Source organism: Plectropomus leopardus, chromosome 10 (genome assembly GCF_008729295.1).
Source record: "Plectropomus leopardus isolate mb chromosome 10, YSFRI_Pleo_2.0, whole genome shotgun sequence".
NCBI lineage: Eukaryota > Metazoa > Chordata > Actinopteri > Perciformes > Serranidae > Plectropomus > Plectropomus leopardus.
Window position 1 is genome coordinate 24,765,236 of NC_056472.1, and position 18,420 is coordinate 24,783,655.

Consider the following 18,420-nt stretch of genomic DNA (forward strand, 5'->3'; position numbering starts at 1 on the left):
ATGCACTTAGGCCTTGTTTCCAACAAGCACCTTAGTTTGTTACACATTACAAGGGATATTTTCGCGTTTCTATTGTAAAAAGTTTTAGATGGTACCAACAGAACAGTTCTTTTTCATCCTGCTTTTTTTTTTTGCTACTTCTTTATTGAGGTACCTTGCACACTGAACTGACACCAACAGGTGGAGCTTGAATCTGCTGATTGGTCTAGAGAAAACGGTCTTGCTCTGCAAGGACTCAATGCACGAACCTGCTATTTTTTTAAAGAGGCCCTATTTTCAGGATCATATTTGTATTTTGGGGGTCTACTAGAATAGGTTTAAAGAACACATTGTGTGTCTCATACTGACCTTTGCTGCAGCAGCTCTGTTTGAAACAGTCTGTCTGAGCATATGTCCCGCCTCCCGGAAACCCACTCTGCTCTGATTGGTCAGCTGGATCTGTTCTATTTGCTACATCATGATGTCACATTGTTACAGAAGTAAACGCTGGAAGTCAAATGAGCTGTTTCAGGCAGCTTAGGAGCAGTGTCCTCTGAGGAGAGAGAGCTCCCTTTGGCTTGGATTTTGGGATTCATTACTTAGAAGACCTTTTACAAGCACAAAAAATGCTACACAAAGCAATTAAGAAAAGGGAAAAACACAAACAGCTTAAAAGGTCACCTTTAAATATCCCATCGATCACGACAAAGACTCTAAACAATCCAACCTGTCCTTTTTTTGTTCTGAATGTCGGTGTACAATCACGCTCTGTGGATGATCAGCAAGTGCAGATGATCCTTGCATCCCCCATGTAGAGGAAATTTAGAGAGAACTGGACAGAGCAGTGACATGGCTGTTACTATCCAGTTACAACTCTACCTACACTGCGGTGGAAACGCTCAACAGATCTAGGGTTTCTGTGCATGTCCATACAGGTAACATACAGGTTCTAAGGCTACTATACTGAAAGTATTTTATAGAAACAAGGCTTAACATCCAGTGAAGATTACATTTAAAACAGGGGGAGCTTGACTTCTCTGTTCAGGCTGCCATTACTACACTATATCTTTACATAGCAAATAGCAGTGTGCTGTTTTGTTAATACTCTGAATATCATGGAGAGCTCCTTTCGAAATAATCAACTGTAAGTGTTAGGCTTAATTTAGAGTCTGAAATGGCCGGGTCACATCTGTTTTTTTTAAACTAGATTCTGTGAATTTGCGCTGGTGATGGATAAAAAGTCATCTTGAGCGAGGTATGTCTACTACTGACCTTTAAGGGAACAAGAGAGTGCCAACCAAGAAGAAGCTGTTGTAGCATTTAAGCTGTGTTGCTTCCTGCATTTTTTTTTGAGCATTAACTGCTCCACAAAACAGACTTGCAGACAGTTATGAGACAAGTCGATCGTAAAACTCTGTCTTTTGAATAAACTGGGAGAACTTATCGTCCAGTTAGTGTCAGAGATACTGTAACATCACTTTCTGGTGTGACCCGGCCTTCAGTCAACATTATAACAGATTTTTTTCCACAAGTGGCCTCAAATGTTTTGCTTAATTAATAGATTAACCCCCCCCCCCAAAAAAACTGATTGAGTTACATTAAGTATCATTTTAGGTAGGTGCTATCAATTCAGGCAAAGTTGCTACTAGTTACTTTAAGTTAGGGGGGAGTTGGACAGTAAAGCTTTAACTACTAAATTACAATTTTAACATATATTTGATCAGATCAAAAAATATACAGTATATACTGTGCCTCATCTACAGCAAAAAATACGCAAAAACGTCTCCCTTTTCTCTCCTTTGTCATTTTCCTCATTTTCCTATAAACTTAAAATCTCCTCAGTGCACATGATCAGTTCACAAAATGTCACAACCATAGGAATATACAATGGTGAGCAATAGCAAAGTCAAATGCAAAACTAAACCTATCTATTAAAGTATTACTTTCAAGCTTTAGTAATGTCATTCTGTACAAAGATGTGCAGTGGTCTTCTGATGACGGTCGGTGGATCATGCTGCAGCCAACTGAGAAGCCGAGTTTCACTCAATCGCCTATCTGAGACCAACACCGCTGACAGCTCTGGTCTACCTGCTCGTCGCAGGCCGTACTGATCCGAGATATGTGCCAATGAGCAACTTCTACGTCAAGCAGCGGTGGGATGTGTGGTACAGAACGCTTTGATGCAACAGCGGTGAGTCGTGGAATGGTGCTTTACAGTAAGATACATTAAGATATTACATAGAGATCACAGGCAGAGAGACGGAGGGAGGTAAATTCCAATTCAGGTGTGTGATAGTGTTTTCGGGAATTTACTTGTCATGTGTCAAGGCTCTTTGTTTCTTCTTCTCTTCATCTCCCTACAGAGAAAACAAAGAAGACAAAAGAGTTATTTTTAAAACTAAACCAGCAGTCAAAGATTTTATTAGGGGTCAACAGGTTATCGGCCTGGCTGATTATCGGGGCTGATATTTGGCTTTTTGACAATTATCTGTATCAGTGTTTTATTTTAATGATCTCAGATAAAATAAATTAAAAAGTGCAGACGTGTATGTATTAGCTAAAATTGTTTAATTAGGGCTTGTACATGTGTAAATTAAAAAATGTTTTTTTCTGTTTTAATTTTTTTATTATCTTATTTCCTTTTTATTTTCCTTTTATATTTAATGTTTAATTTCCTGTATATTGAGAGCAAAGCTAACTGAAGTCAAATTCCTTGTTTGTGTAAGCATACTTGGCCGATAAAGCTGATTCTGGTTCTGATTCTGGTTCTGAAAGTGTCAGCATGGGAGGAACTTTAACTGCTGTTTGGCGCTGAAGAGCGAGCATGCAGTGGAGTTTTTATTTTTGCTGAAAAAACAGTAAAGTTGTGGGCTGTAAAGCAAAAACACTGTGAAGACTAAAAACACCGCAGAGCTGAGCGGTTGGTGATAAACCTCCGTGGGTTCGTCACTACAAGCGACACATTTTAAATTAGACTGGTAATTTTATTCATAGCTAAAATAGAAATCTTGATTAGAGCAGCTTTTACTCTGAAAGTGTGTGGTTAATTGTGTGCACGTGTCTTTGAATGTCTCTCACCTGCCACGTCACGTCAGCTAAACCATCTCATACTGATTGGCTGTGATGATCCTGGACAGACAGCAGGCCAGCAACATGCCAATCAGCTGAAAGACAGACAGAAAAGGGCTTTGTGTTGTTTTTGTTTTTTTTTTTTTACTTTTATTTAACCATACAAGACATTAAAACAAAATTAAAACATCAGTATATCAACAACAGTATGTGTAGTGTTCAAAAACAGACGCAGTGTTCAGACTTTGTTGCTTTTAATGAGTTACAGGAAGGTGACAGCATGAAGTTGTGGAGTTTTAGCGTCTCTTGCAGCTTGTGACAGTTACAAACTGGAATCAGTGACAGCTGAAGGAGGGGAGGACTTTGGGAATGACCGAACTACTTTGCTGAGCGTAAGTTGTTGTTACTGTTGGATGTATTGACTAGTGAGCTCAGATACAAATGAGATTTTTGCAAGTGATAGATTTATAAATTAACTGATGGCTTATTCTGTGTTCAGGGTTCAAAAATATTTGAATGAACATTTTCTGAAATTGAGGACATTATTCATGTGAAACCTACACATCCCTGCTGTAAGAATGACGCTGTTATTAGCATCTCCAACCTACTTCTAGCTGATTTTACAATTTTTCCAGTTTTTCAGCTCACTACTTGTGGGGCAGAGTGAAAGAGAAAATGTGTCTTTTTTTTCCTCTTGTCTCTCTTTTGTTTTGTTTTTTTTATCTGGTATTGTTCAAATTAGTAGCTCACAAACATTTTTTATATTTAAACATCAAAGTTATGACATCAAGTTCATTATGTAATTCAAATGTCTACATTAATAAAAAATATAGTACGGGTGGCAACATTATTATCATTATCATTAATCTACCAGTCACACACATCCCTGGTACAAACACAGGTGTTACAAATAACATTAACAATGCTTCTGTTATGTCACATGACAGTAATCCAACATGCGCAGTACCAGGACCCTGAAACTGAAGCAAGCTTAATGGAATTCAGCCATCATTTATTTCATTATTAGCACTTTTCCTCCACGTCAAAATGTCGTCCATAAAAAACACCTATTAATCAATATCCGTTTTTCTGTAAAGCAATCTAATAGATTTCCCGTCAAGCCAAAGCTGGCAGCACATAATTAAATAATAATGATTCACTGATGCCAAAACACAAAATCTTTGATGATCACCTGCAAGAGATACAACTTTTTTTCCAGTTCTTACCTGTGAGAAGGCGATCCCAAACGTCACTCCTGCGATGATGGCCATGTTGGTCTCCATGAATGAAGTGACGAGCTCGTAGCAGCCCTGAAACACAGGGGGCAGGTTAGTTCGCAGAGAGTACAGGGACGTGTTATATGTGCAAATAAGAGGCAAGATGGATATCTGGGAGACTATCTGAGGCAGTTGTTAGTGTGTGGAAGAGAGAGATGGTTTAAAAAAGTAAATGTCAGATGTAAGTTCAGGCGTTCATGAACAGAAAGTACCTAGCAGAAAATACAGCAGCATACTGACCTGGTGGTAGACCTTGCTCGGGGCTAGAGTTACATTGCGGAGGTCTTCTGGGTTGCAGTCGGAGGAGTTGAAGCAGCAGCTGGCAGGGATGCCGTTGGATGGGTAATACACACTGCCAAACCAACTGGTGTAGTTATACACTCCACAGCAGCGCAGCTAGAAATGCACAAAGGAGAGAACAGCTGAGGATTTAAAAATAAGGCTGGTATTATTTTCTATTTTTCTCGATGTCACCAAATCCCATGCGAAGAGCAAAACAAACAACGTGTCGGGCGCCACAAATAGTTTATGATTTCTTTGCCTGTTGCGCTCTTATTGAAAACATAAATCTGAATCAATATATATAATTTAAAATGCCACCCTTTGGCGTGGAGGGTTGTGTTTTGGTTCGCTGCTGATACATGTGAATGATGAATTTGTATCACGGGGGACTTACCTTGTGCTGCAAGTTGTCAACAGCGCGGCTCTCCTCGTCCTCAGCATTGTAGTTCAGGACTGCGTCAGTGTATGTCCTGCGAAAGGTTCCCTTTATCTGCATGCATGCAAACACACCATCATTAACAGGATAAGAGCACTTCACACAGCTTTAGTGTAAGACTTAAAAAAATAGATAGATAGATAGATAGATAGAAACGTCATTGATCCTTATGGAAATTAATTAATTTGGCATACACAATCAAACACAACAGGAGACATCCAAACACGGAACATACACATCTACATCTCATATGATTAAGCATTAAAAACTATATGTAATATATAATTTTTTAAAAAATCAGTGAGTAACGTGACTAGTGTTCATGTGGCTTCTCTACAAATATAATATATACAAATATAAAAGTACATAAGTACATACAATAACATCTCTAATAATAATAATAAAATATATGAATATAAAATTTAATTCAAAAAAAAAAAAATATATATATATATATATATATATATATATATATATATATATATATATATAAACCATATAGTTCAACAGTGTACATTCACCAAAAAACAAAACAAAACAAAACAAAAACAAAAAATTTCATTTAAAAGTTAACATTAAAATAAAAATAAAATGATTACACATATGTATTCCCATGCTGACCTCGTGGCGAAACACAAATCCAGAGATCCCGGCGACTAGCTCAGCGAGGAAGACCAGCGACAGAAACATGGCATACTGCAGAGAGAAGTAAGTTTGCATGAAAACCCTCTGCCTTAATGTGTCATTTTCCTATGCTTGCATACACACACACGTACACACGCACGCATGTGCGCACACACACACACACACACACACACACACACACACACACACACACACACACACACACACACACACACTTGACCACTATTAACCGAACAAAGTGCCCTTCAGCATCTATTGGATTTCTGATCCCTCTCCACAGGATAGAGGTCAACCATTATTCCCTTTATCATGTGACCTGAGGCTAATTAACCAGCATCTCTCCCGGTAACGTTACACCCCGCCCTTCCTCCCACCGCCTCTCACCAGCTTCAGCATCCATGGGCTTCCTCTGCAGGTGGCGAAGCATCCAAACAGGCCAAAGACGATGATGACGGTCCCGGTGCCGATGAGGACGTACGGGGCGTTGGTGGAGTTGTCGGCTATCAGAGAGATGTACGGGCCCAGCATCAACTTCCCCCATACTCCCACTGCCAGCAGGATGGCTCCTGTTATCTAGAGGGCGGGGGATTGGAGAGACGGGACGTAACAAGAGAGAGCACAGGAAACAGAATGAAAGCAGGGAACGGGGCCTTTATCTCAGCACTTCTGCGAGATTACAATAGCTGTGTTTTAGCAGCCGTGGCGAAGGGGAGGAGGAGAACGAGGATCAAGGTGGAACAAAAAAGCAGAGCAATTAGAGTAAGGAGGAGGAGACGGCAGACAGAAGACACAAATTTATCCGCCGCGCGGGATAGCAATCACCTGCTTTATGAATATGCCTGCACACACACACACACACACACACACACACACACACACACAGAGAGAAAGAGGAGAGGAAAAGAAAGGGGACATATCAAAGAAGCTCTTTGATCCGAGGCGAGACGCTTCCTCCTGTTGCGCCTATCTTAGCATTTCAAATGAAGGCTGCGGATAAAAGAGGGTGTTGTATGAGGCAGCTGAAGCGGCGTGTGTCTCAGCTGGGTATGTCTTACAGGCAGTGGAAAGAGAGCGGGGTGTGGAACGGCTGCTGATGATCTGACTCTTGCGAGGGCCAACTCATCATCCGCACCTCCCCTCCTTTTCCAAGAGGAGGCTGTTTGCCGTCCTGCTGCCAGGCCCTCTGACTGGAGAGGGAGCAGTCCGTACAAAATGTCTCTGTGCACCCCGAAACCTCGAGAACTGACGAGAAGGATGCTCTCATCTCGCAGCGGAAAATGAGCCAATGTGAATGAAACAGCAATGACTCCATCGGTTTTGCTCTTTGAATAAAAGTTCACAATTACTCAACAATGTCCTGAAGCTTAATGTCACGTTATGTAAAACTGACAATAACACACAAGTGATTAACAACAATACAAATAACATTTCTCTACACAGGGGAGGTATTATAGCAATTTTATACGTCCCATGTCGAACAAGCTGCAACACATTGAGTATAATCGATACAACCCCTCACAGGTGTATACAGCAGTTTCTTGTGTGTAATTTTTGTGTAAATTTCGACTTTACAGGTTCGATATTACCCCCAGTTGTGTTAAACGTACTGTGTGGTAGGTTGTAACAATGGAACTCACTGAATTTGACATCAGTTAATGAATTCTGTAATGCAGTTGGAGAGGTTGGAAACTTTGTAGTGTTCAAATAAGGGTTTGTTGTGTCAAACATAAAAATTCAGCCAGTTATAGGTGCTGAGACAAAAAGTGTTACAACTATACCTGGTCTCCCCTACATTTAGGCTCTCTGACTATAGTCTAAATAAGTCTCTGCAAATTAACGACCGTGTAAACAACATTTACACTTTGCCCTGTTGGCAGGGTGTGCACACAATGATGGGGCAAAGTTTTCTCACCATGATGAATCATCAGTCTGTCCTTTGACGGCTGTATTGTTCTAGACTTGGTCACGGTTAAACCAAATGTCCTTTTAGGCTTAAACACAGAGTGGTTTGAGAGTATCTATCACGAGCTACTGCGTGAAATGGCTGATTGTGTTTCATGCAAACGTCCACACAATGAATTTCCATATCAACACTGTGACGCAGGAGGACGATGACTTTCAGCAGAGGGTGAGATGATGAGAAGTGTTACGGTGAAAGAGAACAGACACTGAATGGTGGCTCCTGAAGGAAACGAGAAGGTAAAGTTACGTTTTGAAATTTAAAATAAATTGGTTTAAGGCTGAAGCTAACGATTAATTTCATTATTGATAAATCACTTGGTCAATAAATTGTCAGAAAATTGACCATCAAATTGCTTTTTTTTTTTCGACCCACAGATAAACAGGCCTTCATTTGCAATTTGCAATTACCAACAAGGAAGAGACTCAAAGTTACAATTAAAGACCACAAACAGATGCAAAGAAGATGCCAAGAGACACAAAATAACAACCAAAATTAGAAAAACAATCACAAAGACATAAAACGAGACTACAAAGAGATGCAAAGGAACTGCAAAGGGACAAAATAACTACAAAAACGGACAAAAAAAAAAAAAGACGGACACACAATGACTACAAATTGATACAAAACAACCAAAAAGAGACACAAAAAGACAAGAAGTACAAAAGTACCACAAAGACATACAAAGGCACTGCCAAGAGAAACAAAATAACTACAAAAGCAAACAAAACAACCACAGAGAGATACAAAAAGACCACAAAGAGATGCAAAGAAAACGCAGATACATTCAGTTTACCATCATAAAGGAGTGCACCACTACATCTTTAATGATCATCAGAGGTTTTCTTGGTTTCCCACAATATTGCTAATGTATTTATGTCTTTGTATTTACAACTTAAACATGTAGCTGTGTGTTCTATTACATAAGCAAAACCTGTAAACAATGAGTATTATTGACCACCGTGGGCAGTTAGATAAATCCTCAGTGTCGCAACATTTGATGGAGCTGAACCGCATGGTGAGAACTGAGAGAGGGTAGATTTTCTATTTAAAACGTCTCAAGTTTTGTCTGTTTTTTTGCAGTCTCTTCATCTCCACATGACATTTCTTTACCAGCATTCTGCGTTCCAACTGAATGCCAATTCTCGAGGTATTGATTTTCATGCACCATGTAAATCACATATTGTAAGTATCTTAAATGTTCAGGCGCTGAGACCGCTTGATACTGATGTAGTGTTTATTTTTAGGCATTTGCAAAGCACTCAAATGGTCAACTATCGGCTTATGTGACAAGAGAATTAACAGCTTGAATTAATTTATCAAATGCCTTTCAGTTTGGTGAGTCTTTTGTTTGTTCAGTAGTGTAAAAGCCCTAAGCACTTGTGCTGCAGCTATTAGTGCAGCTCTGTCTTTTGATGAAAAAAGGCCACTTAAGCTACACAGCCTCTTTTCTCTTTAGAAGTACCGTATAAAAGATGGTAACAACATGTTAACAAAGACTAGTGTACTTTCTAGACTTTCTACGTTTCATTTTGGTCAAAGTTGATGTGATGAATGTGTTAGCAGACATAATTTTTAGTTCGACTTAGTTATCCTTAAATTTAATTTTACATAATATGGGTTATTTACAAATATTCATCTAATGAGTGAAAGGCTTTAATTATGAAACTAACATTTTTTTTTTTGAAGTGCTGCACCTGTAACTTTTTGTGTAAGTTGATTAGACAAGGAATGAGAAGTATGGCTGAAATCATACAATAAATATCATTAAATATTCTCTCTGTCTCTCTCCCTATATATTTGTAAATATTTTGACAAGGTAATGTTTTTATTGACAAACTGTTTATGGCTAACAAATAAAAACACGGATGTCTGTTTACAGCTAATGCTGCAAATGAAATACCTGACGAATAAAGGTACTTCATCAAATCCATGCATAAATCCAGTACTGCCATTATCATTTTTCATTAATATCTATTGACTATTCTCTCATTTAATCAGTCGTTAGGTTAAAAAAATTGAAACAGAATTTCCTACAACGCAGGGTGAAGTCTCCTGATGTCTTGTTCTTGTCAAGCCAATAGTCCAAACACAAAAGGTATTCAATTTACTTTCATATACGACAAAGAAAAGCACAAAATCCTCACATGTGAGAAGCTGGAAACAGCAAATGTGTAGCATTTTTGCTTAAAAAATAAACAATAATTAGTCTCAAAATAGTTAGATATTCATTTTTTGTCAGTGGATTAAACATTGAAGCTTCAATGCAAAGGACCCTTTCTCTTCAGCCACTCCCCGGCTGAACTGAAGGCCTACGGTCCGATTCTCTGATTGGTCGGTAACAACATCTACCGTTTCTATTAACAGCGATTCGAACAGCCGGAGCAGACTCTCATTTTGGAGAACAGTTCTCTCGATGACGATGTACTCACTGTTTATGGCCTACATCATCAGTAACAAAATGTCTCGCCCCCTAAGAGCTGCTGTTGCATACAAATACAGGGCCGTCTTGTCATTGCTAAAGTGTTCATTTTAACGCCAACGGGGAAATTAAGTCCAAGGCGCAGGGGCAAGTCATCTGCACCTCGTGTGCACTGCTGAATCCCAAACAGCTTCAGACCCTCTTTCTCCTCTTCCCCGCAGCAGAACACCCCCTCCTCTCCTTCCTGCATGTTTTGTTTGAAATTCAATGCCAGGCCGGCCACCCTGGTTACAGCACAGAGTTTAAAACAGGTCGCCCCTCTTCCCTCCTCCTCCTTCTCCTCCCCGGGCCTAATAAAGCAACAGAAGGTGCGATGACAAAATATGCTGGCGAGGACACCACATGGACTCCACCACCTGCTCTGCATTTAAGCGTCCTGTGTGTAAAGTATGGCAACGTAGCAATTCACACTTGAGACGTTATCCGTCGCGACAAGCTGATGACAGTGAAACCGAGGCCCGACACTGAGGGCAGCTCTCCCGCTGCCAGTGAACCTCTCCATAGCTTCACCCGTCGGGGCTGGAGAGAGTCACGAGCTGTGAGATACTGTGCACTTTGGACGTCTGAAACCTGATTCTGCCGATGTAAGGGAAAGAGACGCTCCAATCCTGACTAAATATAAAAGTTCATATCAGTGACACAGACATGTGTCTGCAAAGCAGGGAGTGACACGGCACAGCTCGGCTCTTTAAGCCTCGTGAACGCAGAACTGAACGGCTGATTTCAGCCTCTGTGACTACGTTAACATGCACACTACTATTTGACTTTTATTGCATATATGACAATTAAGGGCTGGGCAATACGGCTTTCGAGTGATATCACGATATTTTAAGGCTGTATCGCGATACACAGTATATATCAAGATGTTTTTAAATGTCCTTTAACCTAATGTTAACAACTAGAATACAAAATGTTTGAATGGACTGCAGTTACAATAAAGTTACATAAAGTAGCTACTGTCATATAATCAAGTTGAAAAGTAGATTTTTCCGATTAAGACACGGGATATCCTGGTATGCCATATCATATCATTTGCGATAATACCGGTATAATTTTTCATATGAAACATATGACAAAAAATATGCCAAAAAAGAAAAATTAGTATCATAATTATATTCGATATTCGAACTTGTAATGTCATCATACTATTATGCAGCAGAACGCATATGGCTTAGAGAATATTTGCTACTGGTTACTGTTGTTTACAAACTAAGAAATGACAAATAATTTTTGTTTAGTTTTTACTGAACATTTGAAGGCAAATAGTATGTTTACACTGTAAAACTTTATACTTATTTTGTTAAAACTGTATGTTCTTGAAACTGTGACTTTAAACTGTATGTTAATGAAATATTTTTCTTATTTTGTCAGTATTTTGTCACATCTTCCAGAATATTGTTATCGCAAAAATAACCCCAAAAAATCCTAGGTTTTTATTTTAGGGCCATATCGCCAACCCCCTATATCCTAGTATTACTCGACTTTTAGGAGCATTCTCTGTATACATGTATACAAAGTATTCAGTGTATGACTGTGCGCTCCTATTCTCATACTGCCGTACTACTTATCAGGTCAAAAAATATTCAGTGTGTCCAAATAGATAGTGTGTCAAATATAGTATGCCAAAAATATCAGGATGTTCTACTGCATCTGGTTGTATCTTGCGTTATGCAAGCCTGTATGCTTTTCTGGCTCTTCTGACCCACAATCATCTGCACAGCTGAAGATGCGTCATATCGACCGAGCTGCAAACAGATGACGGCTCATTGACCACTGTCAGAAGCTGCAATGACAGATGACAGTGCATTCAAGTGACTGATGACTAGCTGAATGGTAATAATAGGATTATAATGTGTTAAAGTCAAAGATAAAAACGTTCATTTCTTATAGTGCCTATTCCACCCACTAATGACTGCAAACATATTTAACCTGGATTCTATATCATTTTAAATGATCTTTTTACCTTTGCATCTCTTGTCTAATATCTTATATCATTACTCTTTTATTGTAAATCTGTATCCTTTATTGTATTTTTATATTTCATTGCTCTGTAAAGCACTCTGAATTGCCCTGTTGTGACAGAGATAGTGATAGAGAAATGCACGTGTAGGCTAATTTTACTGCCGTTAATATAAAAAGTTAGACTCCACAATGTATGCAGTTATAACTTAAATGTTAAAATTGCACATACTTACATACATAGGTTGTAAAGGCAGCCCCAGTACCTTCTAAAAGCACAAAGAAAAAACATGCGATTCAGAACGCAACCTGAATCTCAGTTGGGGTTTTTAGCGCCGTTTGCGACACATGGCCTCTTGCCTGTTTACGCTCAACTCTATGCTATTCTATTGTTGTCATGAATGCTCTGTACACAAACCAACTGATGAACAGTTTGCATGGCTTTGGGGTAGAGATGCATGCCAGAAAGAAAAGGCCACATTTCTGGTTGCCAGGGATTCCCCACATATTCATTTACTTGTGGCAGCCCACCACAATTAAAACATCTGCCACCACCGATAGATTTGCTATTTTTGGATCTCAACTGTTCATTAGGAGCACTGTTGAAATATATATACTGTTGAGTTATTCATTGCACTGCAGTCTCTCAGTGCAAAGTGTACTCCGGGTAAAGACGTGGCAGCAGAACATCCGGTGCATTGAAAGTGAAACTTAACCTTAACTCTGCGGGGGTCTAAAAGTTTGCATTCACACACAGCACATGCTCCTCTCCTCCAATGATCTGATCCGCCCTGAAAAAATCAACCCATCAATTATCCACTCTACAAGTCACTTACTGCATTCACAGACCCAAAACAACCACCAAATTTAGAGAGGGGACACAGAATGATACGAAGGGACACACTGGCATTTAAATTTCAATAAAACAACAATAACAAAACAAGAGTTTGCTACTGTCACACATACACTCTGTGGGACACACTGATGGTTGCACATCTACTTTTAAATATTACGAAAGATGTGGATACCAACACGTTTCTGGATATACAGAAATATCACAACGCCAGCCTTTTCAAGGCGGTGTTTTAGGGAATTAAAGATGATGGCTGTGTTTGCACGGTTGAACAAGTATGCTACCAGTGGAAAATTCAGAAAAAAATCTATTTTGATGCAAAGAAGCAAAATAACAAGCTGCTTCAGCTCTTTCACTTCTTTGAGGTGATAACATGTTTAGACATCAGTGGAATAATCATTTTTATAAGCCACATAAACAAATCAGTAAGAATATTGTTATCCTATGTTGGAATAATGGCAAAAAACTGAATATTTGGCATAAACATAGTCTTTGTTTCAACCAGGACTTGCAATGGTAAGGGTACGTTTTGGGAAGCATGGGAAAGTACTCTTTACATCCAAAACACATTATGGACAGATAAATCTCTTAATTCTATCCTGGCTCTCTCTGGCTGCTATCATACATCAGCCTTTAACCCAGAGTTACGGTCAAAACTGCACCAAACTGCTTGTCACGCAGCATTATGCTCTTAAATTCACTTTGTTGCTTGCAGGGATGCTAGATCATACTTGAAGACTCAGCTGTTACTGAAAAGATAAACAAAGGCGCAGCCAAACCGCTCCAAAATCAAACACCGAATAAGAAAATACAATATCACTTCTCATGTTAATCTCAAAGGAAATTATCCCAAAATTGGAAGCAAATTTATTTGGTTTTCTTATTGAACTGGTCTGCTGGCTGAAATCCTGAGGACATTTACTACAAAGAGCCTTTAATTACAGTGAAAATGTGAGCAGAATTCATTCTTCAAATGTTGTTATATACTGCTTACTTTGCATTGTGAGTACAGCACTTTTTGTTATGAATATCAAATCAGAGCGAGGCTTTGCAGCCTAAGACCTTAGCAAAATAAAAATCCTCCAGAGGTATTGATTAAAACTCTATAATTTGAGGCTTTTGTGGAGCTTTGTTTTGCATGATATTGCAGGGCGTGTCTAACGTTTTTGCTGCGTATGTAAATGCAGTGGGGAAAATATCACGCAGAGAAGGTGGACAGCGTGCACGTTCCAGCCCCAGCTGGGTGCAGGTGCAGGACAAACACAGCGCACAAAAGAAAAGGAGAGGTAGTCCACACACTGACATTTGCATGATCCTTTAAAAAAAAGTTGACTGCTTTGTATTCAAATGACTGTTTGTATGTTAAAAATACAATTATTGAGAGCTTGCAAGTAAATCTCTTTTTTCTTTGTGGACAAAATATTAGAGATACTATTTTAATAATCATTTAAGTCATGGATCCAGTTTCTCCAATGTGAGGATTTGCTGCTTTAGCTTTTATTATGGCAAACTAAATGTATTTGGGGATTGTGCTGTTGGTCTGACCACAAAAACAAAATGCATTTTAGACTTTAGGAGATTTTGATTTCTATTCAAAAAACAAGATCTTTTGGCTGATAAATAATACAAAATAACAGTTAGTTGTAGCTCTGCCTATACAATATAATCATTTATACAATATAATCATAAGGTACAGCCTAAAACTATAGTCACAGTTGCAACAATAATTTAACTTTTAAAGTAAAGTTTTATATAAGGTATAACTGCAGTAGTATTGTTTTAAATTGCATTATTCAATTCAAGCACAGTGGTGTGGTGTAACTAAGCACATTCAATCATATATTGTACAAATATACAATTTTGAAGTACTTGTACTTTACTTAAGTAATTCTGCTTTCATCTAAATGCATTCATCTTCAAATATGAACTAGTTACTACTTACAGGGGCCATTATGTTGCAAAATTAGTAGCCTGCCTGAGACACTTTTGAATACTACTGTAGTTTTAATAAGTAAGATTTTGAATGCATTAGTTTAATCTGTAATGGAGTATTTTTACAATGTAAAGTTGGTATTTTTACTTAAAGGATCTGAGAACTTCGTCCAACATTTTTGAAGTGTTTCTGATATGGTGCATTTTTTGCTTAGTATCTGCAGCTTACATCTAAATACATAAGTAATAATTATCAAATATAATCTAGTTTCTATTTACAAGTGCCATTATGTTGCAAAATGAGTCTCCTTCATTTACTTTAGAGACTTTAGCTGATAAAAATGTCTGTAGTTTTACATGAGTAAGATTTTGAATGCAGAACTTTAATTAGTAATGGAGTATTTTCATTTATTTTTTTTTTTACTTCAGTAAAAGATCTGAGTACTTCCATCATTTTTTGAAGTGTTTCTGCTTTGGTGGACACTCAGTTTAAGGCACTTTTAAGCATTTTCAAAAAAAAAAAAAAAAAACAAAAAAAAAACCATAAAATCTGCTGCTTACATCTAAATACATCAATAATAATTATCAAATATAATCTAGTTACTACTTACAGGGGCAAAATTAGTCCTTCACATTAAACACTTTTGCTGATTCACTGAAGATTTTGAATGCAGAACTTTAATTTGTAATGGAGTATTTTTACACTTTGGTGTTTTTTTTTAAAAACTTAGGTAAAGGATCTGAGTACTTCCTTCATTTTTTTAATGTTTTTTTTTTTGGTGGACACTCAGTTTAAGGCACTTTTAAGCATTTTCTGTGGCGTTCCTATAGGAATGAATAGATTTGATGGTGTTTTATAATATATCTGTATGGGAGTAGGCTGACTGGGTGCAAGGTCCCTTTAAGAATCTATAGCAACGATGCCAAAATGTACATTATGTGTTGAGAAAATGGTCTTTAAACGGGCCTGATCAAACAGACCAGGCCCTTAACGTCGGTCCCATCAGACGGAGTTAAATCGTTGCGGTGATGTTAACATCCTCCTCAGCGCTAACTGACAACAACCATGATGCTATGTGTGCTATGTACTCTCACCGCCCGGCAGCCAAAATATCTGTAACCTTAACACAACTTACGCAACACAAGGCGATAAAATCCACATTTAAAACGCTGCATAAAGCTAATGATTTTCATTTTAGCCGTATTACCAAACAACGGCATGATTCCGTCGATGATGCTGCCACTATCCACCCCTTCATCACGCACAGCCCCAAAAAAACAAAAAACAACAAAAAACACATCATGGTGGATTATGTTATTTAAAAAAGATAAGATACTGAGAGGCTACGTACCCAGAAGACGAAGGAGTAGACGATGAGGAGGGTTTTAAGGCAGGTGATGACCGGTTTAGTCTCCATTGTGGAGCGTACGTTAGACCCGTTGTGGTATTAACGGGAAAAAAACCGTCTCTGTCGCGTTGCAACCGCGCGCTGATGCAGCCACACAGCGTCACTGGAGACACGCAGCACACCAGCCCGCAGCCACATAATCATCAATTTATATTCTGTCAAAGGATAGCATCGGTTATTATCGACACTGATCAATGAGATGACTATAAAGTGATTTTCCAAAAGTCTAATTAAGATTCGGCATGGTTTTGTGTGAGAATAGCGGCGGTTTAAAGTATATTTAATCAAGTGCTGTGCTTGAGTAGGGGAGACCGGGGCTGTTTGGCACACAGCTATTTTCTGGTCCTTTGAAAGTCACAGAAAGAAAAATGTAATCAAAAATGTTTGCTCTCGTGTACAGAGCCTGGGAGGTGACATTGATGTGTGTGTTTTTAAAGTGTGTGTGTGATTTATTTCTATTTTGCACACGTGTTTTATTAATACAACAATGAAACACATAAAATGGACTTTTTCAACCTGCCAAAAAGTGATTGCAGCTCCCATCTTGTCACTGAAAGGCTGTTTCTGCCTTAGAATGACTTGATTTAATTATTAGCGATGGTATTTAAACAGGTAAAAGGGATTGGGAGGGCTATTATCTGTCAAATATGATCTTTATGAATGAAATCAAGTCACAGTCCATGGTGTCAAGTTATCAGTTAATTAGTTGGCAGTTAATTTCATAATTGTTTCTAATTAATTATTTGTTGCATCTTTAGCATTATCAGGTTTTCTCACAAGAACATACTCAAATTATAAGCAACCTTCCTAAAAACTAAACTACAATAACTGGGTATGCAGGATATTGGATTTTTGTCGATCAGATATCAGATATTTTTCAACTAATTTCGGATGATTAGATGCAGCTATAGAGAAGATTTAGCGAACATCAAGACTCTCCTGTGGGATTAACATGATGTTAATCCTGCTCTTGTCATGATGGCCCAAAGGCAGATGCAAGTTGAAAGTGGGTAGTTATATGCACATCACAAAGGTGCAAGGCAGTCAAAAAGCAGTGTACATGAGGAAAAAGGTAAAATCTGCACACTGTAGATGATCTAGACTTAATATAAAGTACTTTGATGTAAAGATGAATCTTGGTATCAAGAATCCTGATATAATCATTGCATTGATTGAAATTGTTTATTTTGTAATATGGCCATGACATTGTTGTTTTTGTTTCCATATGTATTTTTTTTCCTATGTAATTTATTGTTGTTTTACTACACTGAGTGGTTCAGATGGTTAACCACACATGTAACCATAGAGCTCGTCAGCCTATTGGTATGCAATATGTATAAATTTAAGCGCGGTTCAATCTTTTCAAACAATTGACCTGTCGAAGATCAAGCAGGATTGAAACATCTGAAATAAATTTCCAACGACAGATGCAGAAATAAAATAAAATGCTTCTCATATTATTGAAACTACTTCAATTTAGGTTACATGGAAATTGCCACATTTATTTTTAGGTAACGTTTTAAAGCTAAACTGTAAGTCATCCTACTTTAACAGGATTGGTTGATGCTCTGTGCACAATCCTGACAATTGTGGCTACCGAGGCAAATCTGACCCATATCAACTGATTAAAGTTGCAGATTAGAGCGTCATTTCATCGGCCTGTCATATCGTCAGAAATGTTCATTTTAGGCCAATGCTGATAATTCATTTTAAAGCCTTGATCTACCAACACTACTGTACCAATGCTATCATGTATCCCTAACATTAACCCTTTAAAACTTGAGAAAATTGACCCAATTTCTTTCAAGACCATAAGAAGGGCACAATGAGTAATTTCACAAGAAATAAGCCAAATTATTGCCAGGAAATTACCTAAAAATTTACAAAATAAAAGAAAAATAAAGAAAAAAAAACAAACAAACTAGGAAATGACTTGACCCCTTAAGAAGATTTTTTTTCCTATAACATAATTTTAAACATATAATAATTATAAATAACATTATCAGTATTTTTTCCCCTTTTTTATCATTATTTACTAATAATTTTATTTCTTTTTCTTACTTTTTTTCAGGTCTTTTTTTTTTAAACCTTTTACTGATTTCTTGCAGTTTGCGGTACATTTTTTGCCACATAGCTC

General features: G+C 38.0%; 1 protein-coding gene across 1 annotated transcript; it reads right to left on the bottom strand.

Moving 5' to 3' along the window:
• Positions 1-1,194: 1,194 nt before the first annotated feature.
• Positions 1,195-16,353, bottom strand: tspan7b (tetraspanin 7b). Its single transcript, XM_042494666.1, has 8 exons — positions 16,227-16,353; positions 6,073-6,261; positions 5,665-5,739; positions 5,002-5,097; positions 4,566-4,721; positions 4,275-4,358; positions 3,058-3,143; positions 1,195-2,336 (listed from the first exon to the last, which is right to left on the bottom strand). The coding sequence occupies exons 1-7, from the start codon at positions 16,290-16,292 to the stop codon at positions 3,075-3,077; spliced, it is 735 nt and encodes a 244-aa protein (XP_042350600.1). The 5' UTR covers positions 16,293-16,353; the 3' UTR covers positions 1,195-2,336; positions 3,058-3,074.
• Positions 16,354-18,420: the final 2,067 nt, after the last annotated feature.